At 44.3% G+C, this 18,272-nt stretch overlaps 2 protein-coding genes across 2 annotated transcripts in view; both read left to right on the forward strand.

Moving 5' to 3' along the window:
• The first annotated feature begins 562 nt into the window (after positions 1-562).
• LOC311140731 (uncharacterized protein) lies at positions 563-8,182 on the forward strand. The gene is made up of 4 exons (XM_084175938.1): positions 563-862; positions 4,939-5,197; positions 5,694-7,052; positions 7,216-8,182. The coding sequence occupies exons 1-4, from the start codon at positions 660-662 to the stop codon at positions 7,708-7,710; spliced, it is 2,316 nt and encodes a 771-aa protein (XP_084032064.1). The 5' UTR covers positions 563-659; the 3' UTR covers positions 7,711-8,182.
• Positions 8,183-9,320: 1,138 nt separating this feature from the next.
• Positions 9,321-18,272, forward strand: part of LOC311140677 (peroxisomal carnitine O-octanoyltransferase-like) — a 16,064-nt gene continuing 7,112 nt past the window's right edge. Inside the window, exons 1-3 of the mRNA XM_084175853.1 lie at positions 9,321-9,473; positions 17,877-17,996; positions 18,098-18,222. Coding sequence (XP_084031979.1) covers positions 17,882-17,996; positions 18,098-18,222 — 240 coding nt within the window. The 5' untranslated portion in view covers positions 9,321-9,473; positions 17,877-17,881. The remainder of the gene's footprint in view (positions 9,474-17,876; positions 17,997-18,097; positions 18,223-18,272) is intronic.

Consider the following 18,272-nt stretch of genomic DNA (forward strand, 5'->3'; position numbering starts at 1 on the left):
CCAAACCACCCTCTAGCCCCTACCAACTCGCTCCGAGGGCCCTCCATTGTCACTTGTTGCTGACGAAACTCCAAGGGTGACTTCCAGAGAGTGGCGATGGGATCAATAAACCCATCAACTTCGGGACACACTGCCGATTTATGCAATTCATGTTCCACTTTTAATTAATAGAATGAGCATAAAATTCTAATGAAAGAATCCCCCCTGTCGTTTTTACAATATATAAAACGCATTAACAGTTTAACATTTAATTTGGGAGAAAAACTTGGGGCCCAAATAAAACCACCAGCGGGCCGAATGGCCTGCCAGTTGGGGAACTCTGCCTTACATTCTCTATAATTTTCACTCCCTCAGTTTTGGGACGCTTATGCAAATGTTGGAGGCGCGTTTGAACTCGCAAATGGAGGGGCGAGGGGAAGGGGGTGATTTCGGATTCAGACAGTGTGTCCCAAGAGAAACGGGGCTGGCAGGTAGGATTTAGTTCCTTTCGGTCTCTGGCACACACTCCAGCACAGTAGGTGGCGGTACTGCGCTGATTGGATGCCAACCGCCCTTAAACCCCACAGAAGAAGAAGAAGAAGCAGAAGAAGAAGTGAAACGCAGAGATTCTTAAGGAAAGCCCACGTTACACCCGTCCCTAATACATTTCATTTACAATCATGGCCAATAATAACAACAATATAATCTTTACACCCTTTTTACCACCGAAGAAGAAACCCGATCGAGATTCTGAGTGGAGAAAATTAAAGGACAAATCCAGAAATCGGATTAATATTGGGGAAGCTTTTACCAGATGGAGGGACCTCAAGGAGGAGAAATCTATGCCTACAGATGCCGAAGTGGCTTTGTTTTTGCTTGACAGGTAATTCGGGTGTTTTTTCTGCAGTCTACCAGTTTAGCCTACCAGGGTTGCCAGGTCTACCTAAAAATTCAAAACAAATGACAACCCAAAACCCCGCCCACAAGGCCTGAAAACTAGACAAAAAATGTGGGACACTTTTTGCATTTCCATCTTTAGACATCTATCCAACATATTATCCCAACACGTGATACATTTCTGAAATCCTCAAGATGTTTCCTAAATCACACACACATTTTCTTTGTTGATATGTTAACAGGATGCATGACACACCCATTTTGGCTACACTGAGTCAAAGCCATATTTTTTGTTGGCATTTGGTAGACTGGGACAGCAGGTTAGATAAACTGGGACCCCATTATTATAGTCCTAATTGTACCCCAATGACAATAACATTGTGTGATTAGGAAACATCTGAAGATTTCTGAAACGTGTCATGTGTTGGGATAATAGCCAATTGGGGTACAATTACGACTATAATGGTGTCCCAGTTTGCAAAATGCAAAGAGTGTCCCACTTTTTCTGAATACATTTACATTTTAGTCATTTAGCAGACGCTCTTATCCAGAGCGACTTAGTTAGTGAGTGCATACATTTTTTTCATACTGAGTATGAATACTCAATTAACAGTACTAATAACAGTACTACACATTTTTTTTACAGGATATAGTACTACAATAACCAGAGCCCTGCCTAACGAATACAGGGGGTCCCTAATGTAAACTGTATCTCTTTCCCCCATTGGAAAAGCCTACAAGACTGTCCTACTTGACCTACTCCATGCTGTCCTACTTTAGCTAGCTATGGTTGGTACAGTGGGACAACAAAAAAGACTGCATTTCAAAACTGAAACATAATATTGGTAACTTCTTTATGTATTTTGATGCAGTACTACATAATATGAACATTTACATCAACATTTGGCACAGTGCAATATTAGACAATTTTATAACCTCAACATCAAAAAATGAAAAAAAGCTATGTCACTATGTGCTTTGCGGGGTGAGCTTCCTGTTTGAAGCTTGCTCTGCCCCCCTCTATGATGTCACACCAATGAAGTGATGTGATTTTGATCGTGTGGTTTCTCTGCAAGGGCTTAACAATAGTTTTGATTTTCTCATGTCAGACCAATAAATAAATGCGTCAGAATTAAGCTGTGTCAGTTTATGATGTCCCACTCTTTCCGAATTCACCCTTTAGGCTAAACGCCAGTCATGTTTGACAAGTATAATGTAGGATAATTAACATTAACGTCTAAAGGCTTGATTCTGTTGACATACTCGAGGCACGGTTCTTTCAGATCAAATGGTCACAAGAGCTGAGAGAAAGGCCATTACCTCTTGCGAACATTTGCGCGTAGACTACTGCTGTGGGCGCATTGCTGCGATTATAATGTGAAGAAATGAGTTCATCAACATTTTCAGCCAAACGTTCTGATCTGTTGCTTTAGCCTCATTGCTTAATATATATTTTTATGTACAGTAGTTGTATGAATTTTGGATCTATTGTCCCAGAACCGCGTGGAGCTAGGGTCTCAGCACAGAGGGGGCGGGGCGGTCTCAAGGGGCCTTTCTAACCAAATCATAAAAATAAAAAAATGATAGGCCATATCAGCTATCAAATCAAATGTTATTTGTCACATGTGCGGAATACAACAGGTGTAGACCTTACCGTGAAATGCTTACTTACAAGCCCTTAACCAACAATGCAGTTCAAGAAAGAGGTAAGAAAATATTTACTAAATAAACTAAAGTAAAACAAAATTAAAAATAAATAAAAAGTAACACTAAAATAACAATAACGAGGCTATATACAGGGGGTACCGGTACCGAGTCAATACAGGTTAGTCGAGGTAATTTGTACATTTACATTTACATTTTTATCATTTAGCAGACGCTCTTATCCAGAGCGACTTACAGTTAGTAGGTAGGGGTAAAGTGACTATGCATAGATAATACACAGCGAGTAACAGCAGTGTAAAAACAAAGGGAGGGGAGGGGAGGTCTATGAGGAAGACTATGACTTGGGTGACTGGAGTCTTTGACAATTGTTTGGGCCTTTCTCTGACACCGCCTAGTATATAGGTCCTGGATGGCAGGAAGCTTGGCCCCAGTGATGTACTGGGCCGTACGCACTACCCTCTGTAGCGCCTTATGTCAGATGCGGAGCAGTTGCCATACCAGGCGGTATGGCATTCATAAACGCAAATTAGGCATCATTACATATTGAGCCATGAAAGCCTATTTCCAATAAAACATACAGATAGCGTATCACTTTGCCAGACACAAAAAACTCCAAAACAGGTTGCCAGTCGGCCGCAAATCGCAATACAATGTTTCAGCACAAGTCGCTCTACAAAGCGCGGAGGCCGGGAGCGCTCCGCAGGTAGTCGGCACCATGGACAGCAGCACCCAAACGGAGAGTCATCAAAACCACTCATCGCAACGCATGAAGCGCTCGTTTAGCAGACAAATAGGCATTCAAATATAAAGTAGACCCGGAGGACTACAACTACAAAACAGGCTCATCGTAAGCAACACGAGGCAGGCAGTGTCACATACACACACAGCCTGTCTATAGGTGATACGCAAAAGGGCCTGTAATAACATTCTGACTGCTTTTGTCTTAACCAAAGCCCAATAAAAAAAAAAGGATGTTTCACTTACCAGGTTGTCTCTGCTCAGCCGATGTAGCCATGTTGTAGTTTAATGTAATCTAGTCCATTTGTTAATTCTATCGTCATGCCTTCAATAGAACTAAATAATAATCCCAACACTTGAACGAACTATGTACAAATATATGTACAAACTTTCTATAAATGTTTAACCTGAATGTAGCTAGCTAGACATGACCTGACCTGACGATGTTGAGCTCATACAACAGACATGGTAGGCTACCCTTTAATCAAATATGACAGACCCCCACCAGCAGCAGCCGCAAGTCCCAGGCCAGGCGGCCCCTCAAGGGGGAGAGCAACAGACACAGCTGTATAATAATAATATAATATGCCATTTAGCAGACGCTCTGTACATTGCTTTATAAAATAAGCAACACCAGCTCAGACCAATTCCAGGATTTAATTAAATAATGTAATATATCACATTGTATATAACTTTCGCCATGTTTTAAAGTGTTAAAGAAAGTTTTTCCTTTGGTTTTTTCGTACATCGTTGACAAATGTTTTTCTTAACATCTCCAGGAACAGCTCCGCGTCTGCCCAGAACTGTCCCAGAGTATTTGAACCGTCCCAGACATATTCATTTCGAGCCCTGTCTACATGCCCAGAGTGAAAGCACATTGTTCGATCCTCTCTCCCTCTCTCTGAAACTGTTGTATGATCAGGCTATTTCTCAGTTTCACTCCCTTGCTGTGCTGGCTCTAGTAGGCTCCTGTGCAGCGCTCTCTCAACACCAATGACTGTACTCAACACACACACACACACACTCCTCTGGCCCCCCTCCCTCGGTCAGGAAACACACCTCCAAGACTGAAATCTTGTTTTTCTAATGAGCAACAGAAAAATAAATGTGCCAATCGGTGTGTTCAGTGGCTCTTTCATAAATTGGAGGTGCCGAAGAGGCATTTTTATTTAGACCTTTTTTGAAAGTACAGACCGACCATAACAGGAGTAAATGAAGATAGTTGCTCAGCAAAACTCCATATTTGGAGAGGAACGAACGTATTTTGACATAACGCTTGCAGAGCTGGTGAAAGGGAGTTTGAATCAGAGCTTCCTGGGTGTTAGAGAGGTCTCTAACTCACAAATACTGGGGTATATTTTTAAAACTTTCTACAGAAGCCAGCCTAATCTAGGCATCCAAATCTCACATGCATGTTGGAAAAACGATTATCCTGTTCCGAGAGACTACAGAGCACTGCACCACTTAGTTTTCAATAGACTACGTGGGTGTAGGGGACTCTTATTATTGAAATATTTAATCAACGCATGTTCCTATAAGATAAAATTGCATGATAATGTGAATGACTGTCTCTTCAGGACTCTGTCTCTTCTAAATATGCTAATGAGTATGAATTGGCAAGAGCCAATAGCACCTGCTCTTTTTTTGTATTTGACCCAGGTTAGCTGCCCCCCCTCCACAAGCTGCTGCCCCCCCTCCCTCCCCAGAAGATATTATAGTGAACATTGACTGCCTGCTGCAGCTGTTTCAGTGGTGTGAGCAGTGCATGCGTGAGAGTGTGATCCAGACGCAGGGAGACAGGACGTGCCTCTCTGTGACCCAACACTGCCAGAGCTGCAACCACCTCAGGACATGGGCAAGCAACGTGTCTGCTGTCCAGACACACAGAGGAAATGGGGAGGAGCCACAGAACACCCAGGTGGGTATTTAAGGATTAACAGTTGATATTGTGAAATAACTAACTTCAGTTATTTGTATTCTGTGGTATCTCTGTGGTATCTCCCAAGTGGCGCAGTGGTCTAAGGCACTGCATCGCAGTGCTAGCTGTGCCACTAGAGATCCTGGTTCTAATCCAGGCTCTGTCGTAGCTGGCCGTGACCGGTAGACCCATGGGGTGGCGCACAATTGGCCCAGCGTCGTCCAGGGTAGGGGAGGGAATGGCCAGCAGGGATGTAGCTCAGTTGGTAGAGCATGGCGTTTGCAACGCCAGGGTTGTGGGTTCGATTCCCACGGGGGGCCAGTATGAAAAAATAAAAAATAAAAAATGAATGCACTCACTAACTGTAAGTCGCTCTGGATAAGAGCGTCTGCTAAATGACAAAAAAATGTAAAAAAATAAATAAATAAAAAATCTCTAGTTATTTTTTTTATACAGAACTGTCACTCCAATAATACTGGTGTTTTCTTTCGCTAAGGTGGCTGACATGCAGGTGGCCCTGCCGTCTGAGGACACAGATGGGGCCCTGCCGTCTGAGGACACAGATGGGGCCCTGGAGCTGACTGGCTCTTTGCAGATGGAGGTGACTGTAGACCAGCCACCAAGACCAGGGGGAAGTGGTACGTCCTTGGTGAGGGAGAAGAAGGAGGGGAACAAAGGAGCAGAGGAGAGCATGAAAGTAACTGAGGTGGTGTTGGACAGTGAGACGGACAGTGCACAAAGCCAGGAGGAGAATGACCTGGTGTTGGACAGTGAGACGGACAGTGCACAAAGCCAGGAGGAGAATGGCCTGTCCTCACAGGAGAATGAGGGAGGAGAGGAGAGAAAGGGAAAGTCCCTAGGAGGTAAACAACAGGAGAATGGTGCTGAGCAGCAGGCCTCTATTGAGGTGACAATATACTCTATAGAGCCTGAGGACTCTGAAAGCCAAACCTCTCAGATAGACAGAGAAGGAGAGAAGAAGCAGGTGGCTGCAGATGTGTGTGAGGGGGAGGGTGGTGAGTGTGAGATGGAGGGTGAAGAGACAGATGAGGAAGAGGGACAGAGAGAGAATGACTCTGAATTTGACCCAGAGGAGGAGGAGAAGGAAGAGGGACTGATAGAGAGTGACTCTGACTTTGACCCAGAAGAGAAGAAACCAACGGGTAGTAGGTTGAGAGGCAGGGGGAGAGGCAGGGGGAGAGGGGGGAGCGGAGGAGGAGGAGGAGGAGGAAGGCAATTGCAGCAGCCTACAGGAGAGAGTGGTTTGGACGTGTCTGCTGAAGACTCTGATGGATCATCTTCATCATCACCCCAGAGAGACCAGCAGGACCAGGAGTCGTTCAGCGGTGCCGCTGGAGAACTGGGCTCTGGAAACGTTGCCAGCATCCGGCAGAAATTCAAATACTCAAAAAAACATAATATGGTCCTCTGTCCTGAATGTGGCGTCCTGTACACCACCAGGCTGAAACACCATAAGTGTGAACACAAGTTCGTGGTCCGCTGTCCAGACTGTGGGCAGGGTTGTGCGAGTGAACTCGGCCTCAAGCAGCACCGGAGGCTACACCGTCAGGACCTTAAGTTTCCCTGTAAGTTCTGCCTCCAATCCTTCAGGACGCGGCCGGACAAGCTGACCCACGAGAAGACCCACAGATTCAAAAGATTAAAAGGTCACAGATGCTACAGCTGCTCAGAGTGCCCACTGAAGTTTGACAACATCCTCATACGGAATCGCCATCTCAGAGAGCATGAGTCCAAGAGACACATCTGCCACACATGTTACAAGGAATTCGCCAAAGGTCACCTCCTGGAGAGGCATGAGCTGTCCCACAGTGACGACAAGCCCTTCAAGTGCCAGGTCTGGAGGGAGGGGCAGGGTTTCAATTACATGCAACTGAAGTGTCTGTTTCAATTACTTATTTTGAAGAGGGCTATTTACTATAAACAAGAAGCTTCACATTTTTATTTAAACCAGAATTATTGTATTTACATGGTCCATGTTGCTCTTTCCTGGGTGCCAGGTGTGCCAGCGTGCCTTTGCCCAGCTCAGCCAGCTGAAGTCCCACCTGCGTGTCCACACTGGGGAGAGGCCCTTCCAATGCCAGCGCTGCGACAAGAGCTTCAACCACAACGTCAGCCTCAAGAACCACGTCACACGCTACCACAGCCAAGACTCAGGGCTGGACCCTGATGAAGGACCAGGAGTTGGGGAGAGGGGGGAGACAGATGGCAGGACTGTGCAGGAGGGAGGGGAGGTGGGGCAGAGGAAGCCTTGGCATCAGGTAGAGATAACCTTCTGGACTGAGTGGGAGATGTGGGCTGGAGGAGAGGGAGCAAAGAGAGTGGAGGAGAAACAGAGGAAGAGGAAGCGCCAGTGCAATGATGATCCTGAGGAGGAGGAGGAGGAGGAAGAGGAGGAGAGGCAGCGAGAGAGTGACCCAGAGGAGGAGAAGATGATGGGGAGTAGTAAAGGGAGAGGAAGAGGAGGGGGGAGAGGAAGAGGAGGTAGTCACTAGCAGAGGCCTACAGGACAGACTAGTTGAAGGCACTGCTGTTGGAGAGCTGGGTGGACAGAGAGACAAAGGTTGTATTCATTAGTGCACACCGTAGCAAAACGTTTTGTAACCAATAATGAAAACAAGCGTTTGTTATTGGGCAAGTTCAGGTACTGCCTCACCATTTTGGCCCGTATGCTTCTGATTTGTTCCTAGTGAATATGACTCAAGACTAAGAGCAGGAAACATCTCCTGGCACTAGAATTAGTTATCCTCATGTTCTGTCTTTGAACTTTGAACTGTTCTGGATTCCCAGAACCTGATTGAAACCTAATCCTGGACTAAAATGCAGTTCAATGGATATGCTTTCAATTGCAGGACTAGGCATAATCTGTGTCTGGGGAAACCTTTCCTTTAGGCTTTATATATATATATTTTACTAAAACACAGTTCTGGTAAAACCCATTGTTCATTAAATGTGTAATGTTGCCTTAAAATCATGCTGTTTTTGTACTCTGTATGGTGTCAGACCTTATTTTTGGTGTGTTTATCCAAAAACCCTCAAACCCCCATTCCTTTCCCAATAGGCAGTTGGCCTCCGTTAGTGCCTACAAAAATACGACATTACTATTGCTCTCTATTGAACGTTGAGATTTCCAAAAAGCCAGTCTCTTTGGCAAATGACAGGAGTAGCAAGGAGTGGAATGTTAGCTAAAAAGACTGGTACCCAGACTAGCAGTGTGCACCCTTCCAGTTTGTTTGTCAACTCATAGAAGTAGTAGAAGAAGAAAGTGGACTACATCAAAATGTAGATGGCCTCATTGACGCTACCAATGCTCTCACAGACGCCATAATGGGACAGACAATGATGATATGTCCAGCTAAGACTATGGGAGAATCTCAATTGCATACACCTCCGTCCTCGCACCTTCTCAAAACCCATTGGAGGAGAAGGTCAGTGGGATGGGACTTCAGGCTTTCTCATCCAATGGGTTTTGAGAAGGAGGCGAGGCGAGAGGACGTGAGGAGTATGCAATTGAGATTCTTCCTATGAGTTATCCTCATGTTCTGTCTTTGACCTTTGAATTGTTCCGGCTTGCCAGAACCTAGTCCTGGACTAAAATGCAGTTCAATGGACATGCTTTTCATTGCAGGACTAGGCATAATCTGTCTGGGAAACTCGTCCTTGAGGTTTTATATATATATATATTTTTTTACTATACGCAGTTATGGTACAACCCATTGTACATTAAATGTGTAACGTTAAAATGCTGTTTCTGTACGGTGTCATGATCATCACTGATCACACCTAGTTTGTGTGATGTTTCATATACACTGTAATGGCAGGTCATGCACAAGGATCTAATATTGAATGCACCAGGATCTGATTTTGCAACCCAGGTACGAGCAACATTTGGGCCTCGGCAGTACTGCACCTCAGTTTAACACTTTAATAATGATTAAATATAATATTTCATTAATGTAAAGATAAAAAATATAATTGATGTTATAAGACGAATCTCAGTCGGAGTTAGATATCCATGGAAGAATGAATAAGCAAAGTCCGGTAAAGTGTAATAAATTCACCATTTAACGCATGCGCAGTGTCCTCTTTTCCGGGTCTTGGCAGTCTGTTTACTGGGGGAAAGGTGACGAGAAGTGCTACATACACCACGAGATGGACAACATAACAGTACTGTCGCCTTCTTCCGCAGTGTAGATAATATCCGCAACATAATTTTTATTTTGCATGGAAGACATATCGGAATTCGCAAAATACTAAGGTAAATTTGCTTGTCATGTTTGTGGGATTAAGAAACCGCGCTTCGGTCGGACTGCAAACTGAATCTGACCAAAATTGCCTTCAGAAAGTATTCATACCTCTTAATTTATTCCACATTTTGTTGTGTTGCAGCCTGAATGTTTTAAATATTCTCACCCATCTACACACACAATACCCCAATGACAAAGTGAAAGTGTTTTTATAATTCTTTGCAGATTTATTGAAAATGAAATACAGACCTAATTTACATAAGTATTCACCCCCATGGCAGTATCAGCTTTGCACATCTGGATTTGGGTATTTTCTCCCATTCATCCTTGCAGAATTTCTCAAACTAGATTGGGAGTGGCTTTGAGCAGCAATTTCAGTCTTTCCACAGATTTTCAATGGGATTAAAGTCTGGGATTTGGCTGGCCCCTCAAGGACTTTAACATTCTTGTTCTGAAGCCATTCCAGCATTGCTTTGGCTGTATGTTTGGGGTCATTGTCCTGTTGGAACGTAAATCTTCGCCCCAGTCTAAGGTAGTTTGCACTCTGAAGCAGGTTCTCGTCAAGGATTTGGCTCCATTCATTGTTCAATCTGTCTTCACCAGTCTCTCGGTCCCTGCCGCTGAAAAGCATTCCCATAGCATGATGCTGCCACCACAATGCTTCACAGTAGGGATGATGTTAGACGGGTGATGAGCTAGCTGTGCCTGGTTCTCCAGACATAGCGCTTTGCAATCAGGCCAAAGAGTTACATTTTTATCTCATCAGACTAGAGAATAGTTTGATCTATGCTCTGTCTTTTACATGCCTTTTTGCAAACTCCAGGCCTGCTGTCATGTGCCTTTTTTAATCAGGAGTGGCTTCAGTCTGGCCACTCTCCCATAAAGCCCAGATTGGTGAAGTGTTGTAGAGACTCTTGTGCTTTCTGGCAGGTTCTCCCATCTCAGCCAAGGAACTCTAGTTCTGTCAGTTGTCATTCTTGCCTGGTTGCTTAGTTTGGTCGAACGGTCAGTTTAGGCAGAGTCTGGGTAGTTCCAAATGTTTTCCATTTCCCAATGATGGAGACCACTGTGCTCTTGGAAACTTTCAACACTCTAGAAATAGTTTTATACCCTTCCCCAGATATATGCCTCATCACAATTCTATCTCGGAGATGTACAGACAGTTCCTTGGACTTCATGGTATAGTTTCTACTCTGACATGCACTGTCAACTGTGGGACCTTATATAAACCGGTGTGTTTCTTTCTAAATCAGGTCCAAACAATTGAAATGGCCACAGGTGGACTCAAGGATGAGCAAAGGAAATTGGATGCACCTGAGGTGATTTGGAGTGTCATAGCAAAGGGGTGTGAATACTTACTTAAATTAGATTTCTGTATTCCTTTTTCAATAAATTTGCAAATTCTAAAAACATGTTTTCACTTTGTCATTATGGGGTATTGTGTGTGTGTGTGTGTGTGTAAATGGGTAAAACATATTTAATCCATTTTGAATTTAGGCTGTAACAAAATGTGGAATAAGTTAAGGGGTATGAATACTTTAAATGTGGAATAAGTTAAGGGGTATGAATACTTTCTGAAGGGTGAAAGCAATACAAGAGCCTGTTAGTGTACTTGTTTCTGCAGAAAGCAGAACTGGCTAGCTAACTATGTTTGATCATATGGTTATGTAGCCAGATTATTTATATCAAATAACATTTTATTGGTCACATACACATATTTAGCAGATGTTATTGCGGGTGTAGCGGAATGCTTGTGTTCCTAGCTCCGACAGTGCAGTAGTATCTAACAATACACACATCTAAAAGTAAAGAAATGGAATTAAGAAATATATAAATATTAGGACGAGCAATGTCGGAGTGGCATTGACTAAATACAGTAGAATAAAATACAGTATATAGATATGAGATGAGTAAATCAGTATGTAAACATTATTAAAGTGACTAGTGTTCCATTATTTAAAGTGGCCAGTGATTCCATGTCTATGTATATAGGGCAGCAGCCTCTAAGGTGCAGGGTTGAGTAACCGAGTGGTAGCCAGCTAGTGATGGCTATTTAACAGTCTCATGACCTTGAGATAGAAGCTGTTTTTCATTCTCTCGGTCCCAGCTTTGATGCACCTGTACTGACCTCGCCTTCTGGATGATAGCGGGGTAAACAGGCCGTGGCTCGGGTGGTTCCTGTGACATCGGGTGCTGTAGGTGTCCTGGAGGGCAGGCAGTGTGCCCCAAGCTGATGCGTTGGGCAGACCGTACCATCCTCTTGAGAGCCCTGCGGTTGCGGGCGGTGCAGTTGCCGTACCAGGTGGTGATACAGCCCGACAGGAAGCTCTCAATTGTGCATCTGTAAAAGTTTGAGGGTCTTAGGGGCCAAGCCGAATTTCTTCCACCTCCTGAGGTTGAAGAGGCGCAGTTGCGCCTTCTTCACCACACTGTCTGTGTGGGTAGACCATTTCAGATTGTCAGTGATGTGCACGCCAAGGAACTTGAAGCTTTCCACCGTCTCCACTGCGGTCTCGTCGATGTGGATGGGGGCGTGCTCCCTCTGCTGTTTCCTGAAGTCCACGATCAGCTCCTTCGTTTTGTTGACGTTGAAGGAGAGGTTATTTTCCTGGCCCCACTCTGCCAGGGCCCTCACCTCCTCCCTGTAGGCTGTCTCATCATTGTTGGTAATCAGGCCTACTACTGTTGTGTTGTCTGCAAACTTGATGATTGAGTTGGAGGCGTGTGTGGCCACGCAGTCATGGGTGAGTAGGGAGTACATGAGGGGGCTGAGCACGCACCCTTGTGGGGCCCCTGTGTTGAGGATCAGCGAAGTAGAAGTGTTTCCTACCTTCACCACCTTGGGGCGGCCTGTCAGGAAGTCCAGGACCCAGTTGCACAGGGCGGGGTTCAGACCCAGGGCCCAAGCTTAATGATGAGGTTGGAGGGTACTATGGTGTTGAAGGCTGAGCTATAGTCAATGAACAGCATTCTGACGTAGGTATTCCTCTTGTCCAGATGGGATAGGGCAGTGTGCAGTGCAATGGCGATTGCATCGTCTGTGGCTCTATTGGGGCGATAAGCAAATTGAAGTGGGTCTAGGGTGTCAGGTAAGAGAGAGGTGATATGATCCTTAACTAGCCTCTCAAAGCACTTAATGATGACAGAAGTGGGTGCTACGGAGCGATAGTCATTTAGTTCAGTTACCTTTTGCTTTCTTGGGTACAGGAACAATGGTGGACATCTTTGAAGCAAGTGGGGACAGCGGACTGGGATAGGGAGAAATTGAATATGTATGTAAACACTCCAGCCAGCTGGTCTGCACATGTTCTGAGGACGGGGCTAGGGATGCCGTCTGGGCCGGCAGCCTTGCGAGGATTAATATGCTTAAATGTCTTACTCACGTCGGCCACGGAGAACGAGAGCCCACAGTATTCTACAATGTAAAGAATAGTAAAAATAAAGAAAACCCTTCAATGAGTAGGTGTGTCCAAACCTTTGACTGGTAGTGTGTGTATGTGTATCCAAACCTTTGACTGGTAGTGTGTGTATGTGTGTGTATATATATATATATATATATATATATATATATATATATATATATATATATATATATATATATATATATATACAGTGGGGAAAAAAAGTATTTAGTCAGCCACCAATTGTGCAAGTTCTCCCACTTAAAAAGATGAGAGAGGCCTGTCATTTTCATCATAGGTACACGTCAACTATGACAGACAAATTGAGAAAAAAAAATCCAGAAAATCACATTGTAGGATTTTTAATGAATTTATTTGCAAATTATGGTGGAAAATAAGTATTTGGTCACCTACAAACAAGCAAGATTGCTGGCTCTCACAGACCTGTAACTTCTTCTTTAAGAGGCTCCTCTGTCCTCCACTCGTTACCTGTATTAATGGCACCTGTTTGAACTTGTTATCAGTATAAAAGACACCTGTCCACAACCTCAAACAGTCACACTCCAAACTCCACTATGGTCAAGACCAAAGAGCTGTCAAAGGACACCAGAAACAAAATTGTAGACCTGCACCAGGCTGGGAAGACTGAATCTTCAATAGGTAAGCAGCTTGGTTTGAAGAAATCAACTGTGGGAGCAATTATTAGGAAATGGAAGACATACAAGACCACTGATAATCTCCCTCGATCTGGGGCTCCACGCAAGATCTCACCCCGTGGGGTCAAAATGATCACAAGAACGGTGAGCAAAAATCCCAGAACCACATGGGGGGACCTAGTGAATGACCTGCAGAGAGCTGGGACCAAAGTAACAAAGCCTATCATCAGTAACACACTACTCCGCCAGGGACTCAAATCCTGCATTGCCAGACGTGTCCCCCTGCTTAAGCCAGTACATGTCCAGGCCCGTCTGAAGTTTGCTAGAGTGCATTTGGATGATCCAGAAGAGGATTGGGAGAATGTCATATGGTCAGATGAAACCAAAATATAACTTTTTGGTAAAAACTCAACTCATCGTGTTTGGAGGACAAAGAATGCTGAGTTGCATCCAAAGAACACCATACCTACTGTGAAGCATGGGGGTGGAAACTTCATGCTTTGGGGCTGTTTTTCTGCAAAGGGACCAGGACGACTGATCCGTGTAAAGGAAAGAATGAATGGGGCCATGTATCGTGAGATTTTGAGTGAAAACCTCCTTCCATCAGCAAGGGCATTGAAGATGAAACGTGGCTGGGTCTTTTAGCATGACAATGATCCCAAACACACCTCCCGGGCAACGAAGGAGTGGCTTCGTAAGAAGCATTTCAAGGTCCTGGAGTGGCCTAGCCAGTCTCCAGATCTCAACCCCATAGAAAATCTTTGGAGGGAGTTGAAAGTCCGTGTTGCCCAGCGACAGCCCCAAAACATCACTGCTCTAGAGGAGATCTGCATGGAGGAATGGGCCAAAATACCAGCAACAGTGTGTGAAAACCTTGTGAAGACTTACAGAAAACGTTTGACCTGTGTCATTGCCAACAAGGGGTATATAACAAAGTATTGAGAAACTTTTGTTATTGACCAAATACTTATTTTCCACCATAATTTGCAAATAAATTCATAAAAAATCCTACAATGTGATTTTCTGGAATTTATTTTCTCATTTTGTCTGTCATAGTTGACATGTACCTATGATGAAAATTACAGGCCTCTCTCATCTTTTTAAGTGGGAGAACTTGCACAATTGGTGGCTGACTAAATACTTTTTTTCCCCACTGTATGTATACAGTTGAAGTCGGAAGTTTACATACACTTAGGTTGGAGTCATTAAAACTCGTTTTTCAACCACTCCACAAATTTCTTGTTAACAAACTATCGTTTTGGCAAGTCGGTTAGGACATCTACTTTGTGCATGACACAAGTAATTTTTCCAACAATTGTTTACAGACAGATTATTTCATTTATAATTCACTTTATCACAATTCCAGTGGGTCAGAAGTTTACATACACTAAGTTGACTGTGCCTTTAAACAGCTTGGAAAATTCCAGAAAATGATGTCATGGCTTTAGAAGCTTCTGATAGGCTAATTGACATCATTTGAGTGAATTGGAGGTGTACCTGTGGATGTATTTCAAGGCCTACCTTCAAACTCAGTGCCTCTTTGCTTGACATCATGGGAAAATCAAAAGAAATCAGCCAAGACCTCAGAAAAAGAATTGTAGACCTCCACAAGTCTGGTTCATCCTTGGGAGCAATTTCCAAATGCCTGAAGTTACCACGTTCATCTGTACAAACAATAGTACGCAAGTACAACCACCATGGGACCACACAGCCATCATACCGCTCAGGAAGGAGACGCGTTTTGTCTCCTAGAGATGAACGTACTTTGGTGCAAAAAGTGCAAATCAATCCCATAACAACAGCAAAAGACCTTGGAAAGATGCTGGAGGAAACAGGTACAAAAGTATCTATATCCACAGTAAAACGAGTCCTATATCGACATAACCTGAAAGGCCGCTCAGCAAGGAAGAAGCCACTGCTCCAAAACCGCCATAAAAAATCCAGACTACGGTTTGCAACTGCACATGGGGACAAAGATCGTACTTTTTGGAGAAATGTCCTCTGGTCTAATGAAACAAAAATAGAACTGTTTGGCCATAATGACCATCGTTATGTTTGGAGGAAAAAGGGGTTGCTTGCAAGCCGAAGAACACCATCCCAACCGTGAAGCATGGCGGTGGCAGCATCATGCTGTGAGGGTGCTTTGTGCTGCAGGAGGGACTGGTGCACTTCACAAAATAGATGGCATCATGAGGAAGGAAAATTATGTGGATATATTGAAGCAACATCTCAAGACATCAGTCAGGAAGTTAAAGCTTGGTCGCAAATGGGTCTTTCAAATGGACAATGACCCCAAGCATACTTGCAAAGTTGTGACAAAATGGCTTAAGGACAACAAAGTCAAGGTATTGGAGTGGCCATCACAAAGCCCTGAAATAAATAATTCTCTCTACTATTATTCTGAGATTTCACATTCTTAAAATAAAGTGGTGTTCCTAACTGACCTAAGACAGGGAATTTTTACTAGGATTAAATGTCAGGAATTGTGAAAAACTGAGTTTAAATGTATTTGGCTAAGGTGTATGTAAACTTCCGACTTCAACTGTATATATATATATATATATATATATATATATATATATATATATATATATATATATATATATATATATACACAACGAGCAAAGTGATCATGCAGTTTTTATGTGGCTATGAAAGTGAACTGTGTTTGCGTGTGATCAGGGGTGTATTCATTCCGCCGATTCTGTGGAAAAAAATAATAATCTTAAACGGAAGAAAACGGAACGAAACGGGGATAAACAAATTCCTGAGTTTGTTCAATAAAAACTCTCATTTGCAACTGTTGGACTAATGATTACGCCCTAGATCAGTTAAATGCAGGCAAGAGTTAGCAAGGCAGTATTGAATGTGTCACTGTCTGTCACCTTGATTACTCAATTCTCTCGACCTGTGCACCTACGTTGTAAACTTTCATTCATAGGCTAGGTTGTAGCAACCTCATGATGGGTACAGGAAAAATGTGAGTATCATGTAGTAGCCCAAACCTTTCAATGTTACATTGAGCTGGGTCTGAACACCTCCCTCTGCAACTGGATCCTGGACTTCCTGATCCCACACATGGTTTTACGCACAGATTTGTGCCTACACATTGATAAATGAGGCCCCAGGTGTTTTGATGCTGTAGGTCACCACATGGCTAACCAGGTGTTTTGGTGCTGTATGTGACAACATGGCCAACCAGGTGTTTTGGTGCTGTATGTGACAACATGGCTAACCAGGTGTTTTGGTGCTGTAGGTGACAACATGGCCAACCAGGTGTTTTGGTGCTGTATGTGACAACATGGCTAACCAGGTGTTTTGGTGCTGTAGGTGACACCATGGCCAACCAGGTGTTTTGGTGCTGTATGTGACAACATGGCTAACCAGGTGTTTTGGTGCTGTATGTGACAACATGGCTAACCAGGTGTTTTGGTGCTGTAGATGACAACATGGCCAACCAGGTGTTTTGGTGCTGTATGTGACAACATGGCCAACCAGGTGTTTTGGTGCTGTATGTGACAACATGGTTAACCAGGTGTTTTGGTGCTGTATGTGACAACATGGCTAACCAGGTGTTTTGGTGCTGTAGGTGACAACATGGCCAACCAGGTGTTTTGGTGCTGTAGGTGACCACATGGCCCACCAGGTGTTTTGGTGCTGTATGTGACAACATGGCTAACCTGGTGTTTTGGTGCTGTAGGTGACAACATGGCCAACCAGGTGTTTTGGTGCTGTAGGTGACACCATGGCCAACCAGGTATTTTGGTGCTGTATGTGACAACATGGCCAACCAGGTGTTTTGGTGCTGTATGTGACAACATGGCTAACCTGGTGTTTTGGTGCTGTAGGTGACAACATGGCCAACCAGGTGTTTTGGTGCTGTATGTGACAACATGGCCAACCAGGTGTTTTGGTGCTGTATGTGACAACATGGCCAACCAGGTGTTTTGGTGCTGTATGTGACAACATGGCTAACCAGGTGTTTTGGTGCTGTAGGTGACATGGCCAACCAGGTGTTTTGGTGCTGTATGTGACAACATGGCTAACCAGGTGTTTTGGTGCTGTAGGTGACATGGCCAACCAGGTGTTTTGGTGCTGTATGTGACAACATGGCTAACCAGGTGTTTTGGTGCTGTAGGTGACATGGCCAACCAGGTGTTTTGGTGCTGTATGTGACAACATGGCTAACCAGGTGTTTTGGTGCTGTATGTGACAACATGGCTAACCAGGTGTTTTGGTGCTGTAGGTGACAACATGGCCAACCAGGTGTTTTGGTGCTGTATGTGACAACATGGCTAACCAGGTGTTTTGGTGCTGTATGTGACAACATGGCTAACCAGGTGTTTTGGTGCTGTAGGTGACATGGCCAACCAGGTGTCAGAGTCCCCCGCTGAGCAGACATTTCAGTACCAGCATAGACTGCCTCCTCTCCCTGTACCGTCTCTAGAGGGTAGCCTCGCCAAGTACCTGGATGCAGGTGAGATGCCAGCTGCATGTGTGAACGAGAAGCTCCGTTAGCATGGACCCTGAACCATGTGTGTTTGTCGAGTAACTGAAATGTCTGTGTGTATGTTCCAGTGCGGCCGTTTGCTACAGAGGAGGAGTACCAGGTGACTGCGGCCATATTGAAGAGGTTTGGAGAGGGCATCGGCAAAGACCTGCACCAAAAACTACTGCAGAGAGCCAGGACACACAGGAACTGGGTACACACACTCAACACACACACACACACAACACACTGCACAGCTAGAAC

Source organism: Coregonus lavaretus (genome assembly GCF_964263955.1).
Source record: "Coregonus lavaretus genome assembly, chromosome: 13".
Lineage (NCBI taxonomy): Eukaryota > Metazoa > Chordata > Actinopteri > Salmoniformes > Salmonidae > Coregonus > Coregonus lavaretus.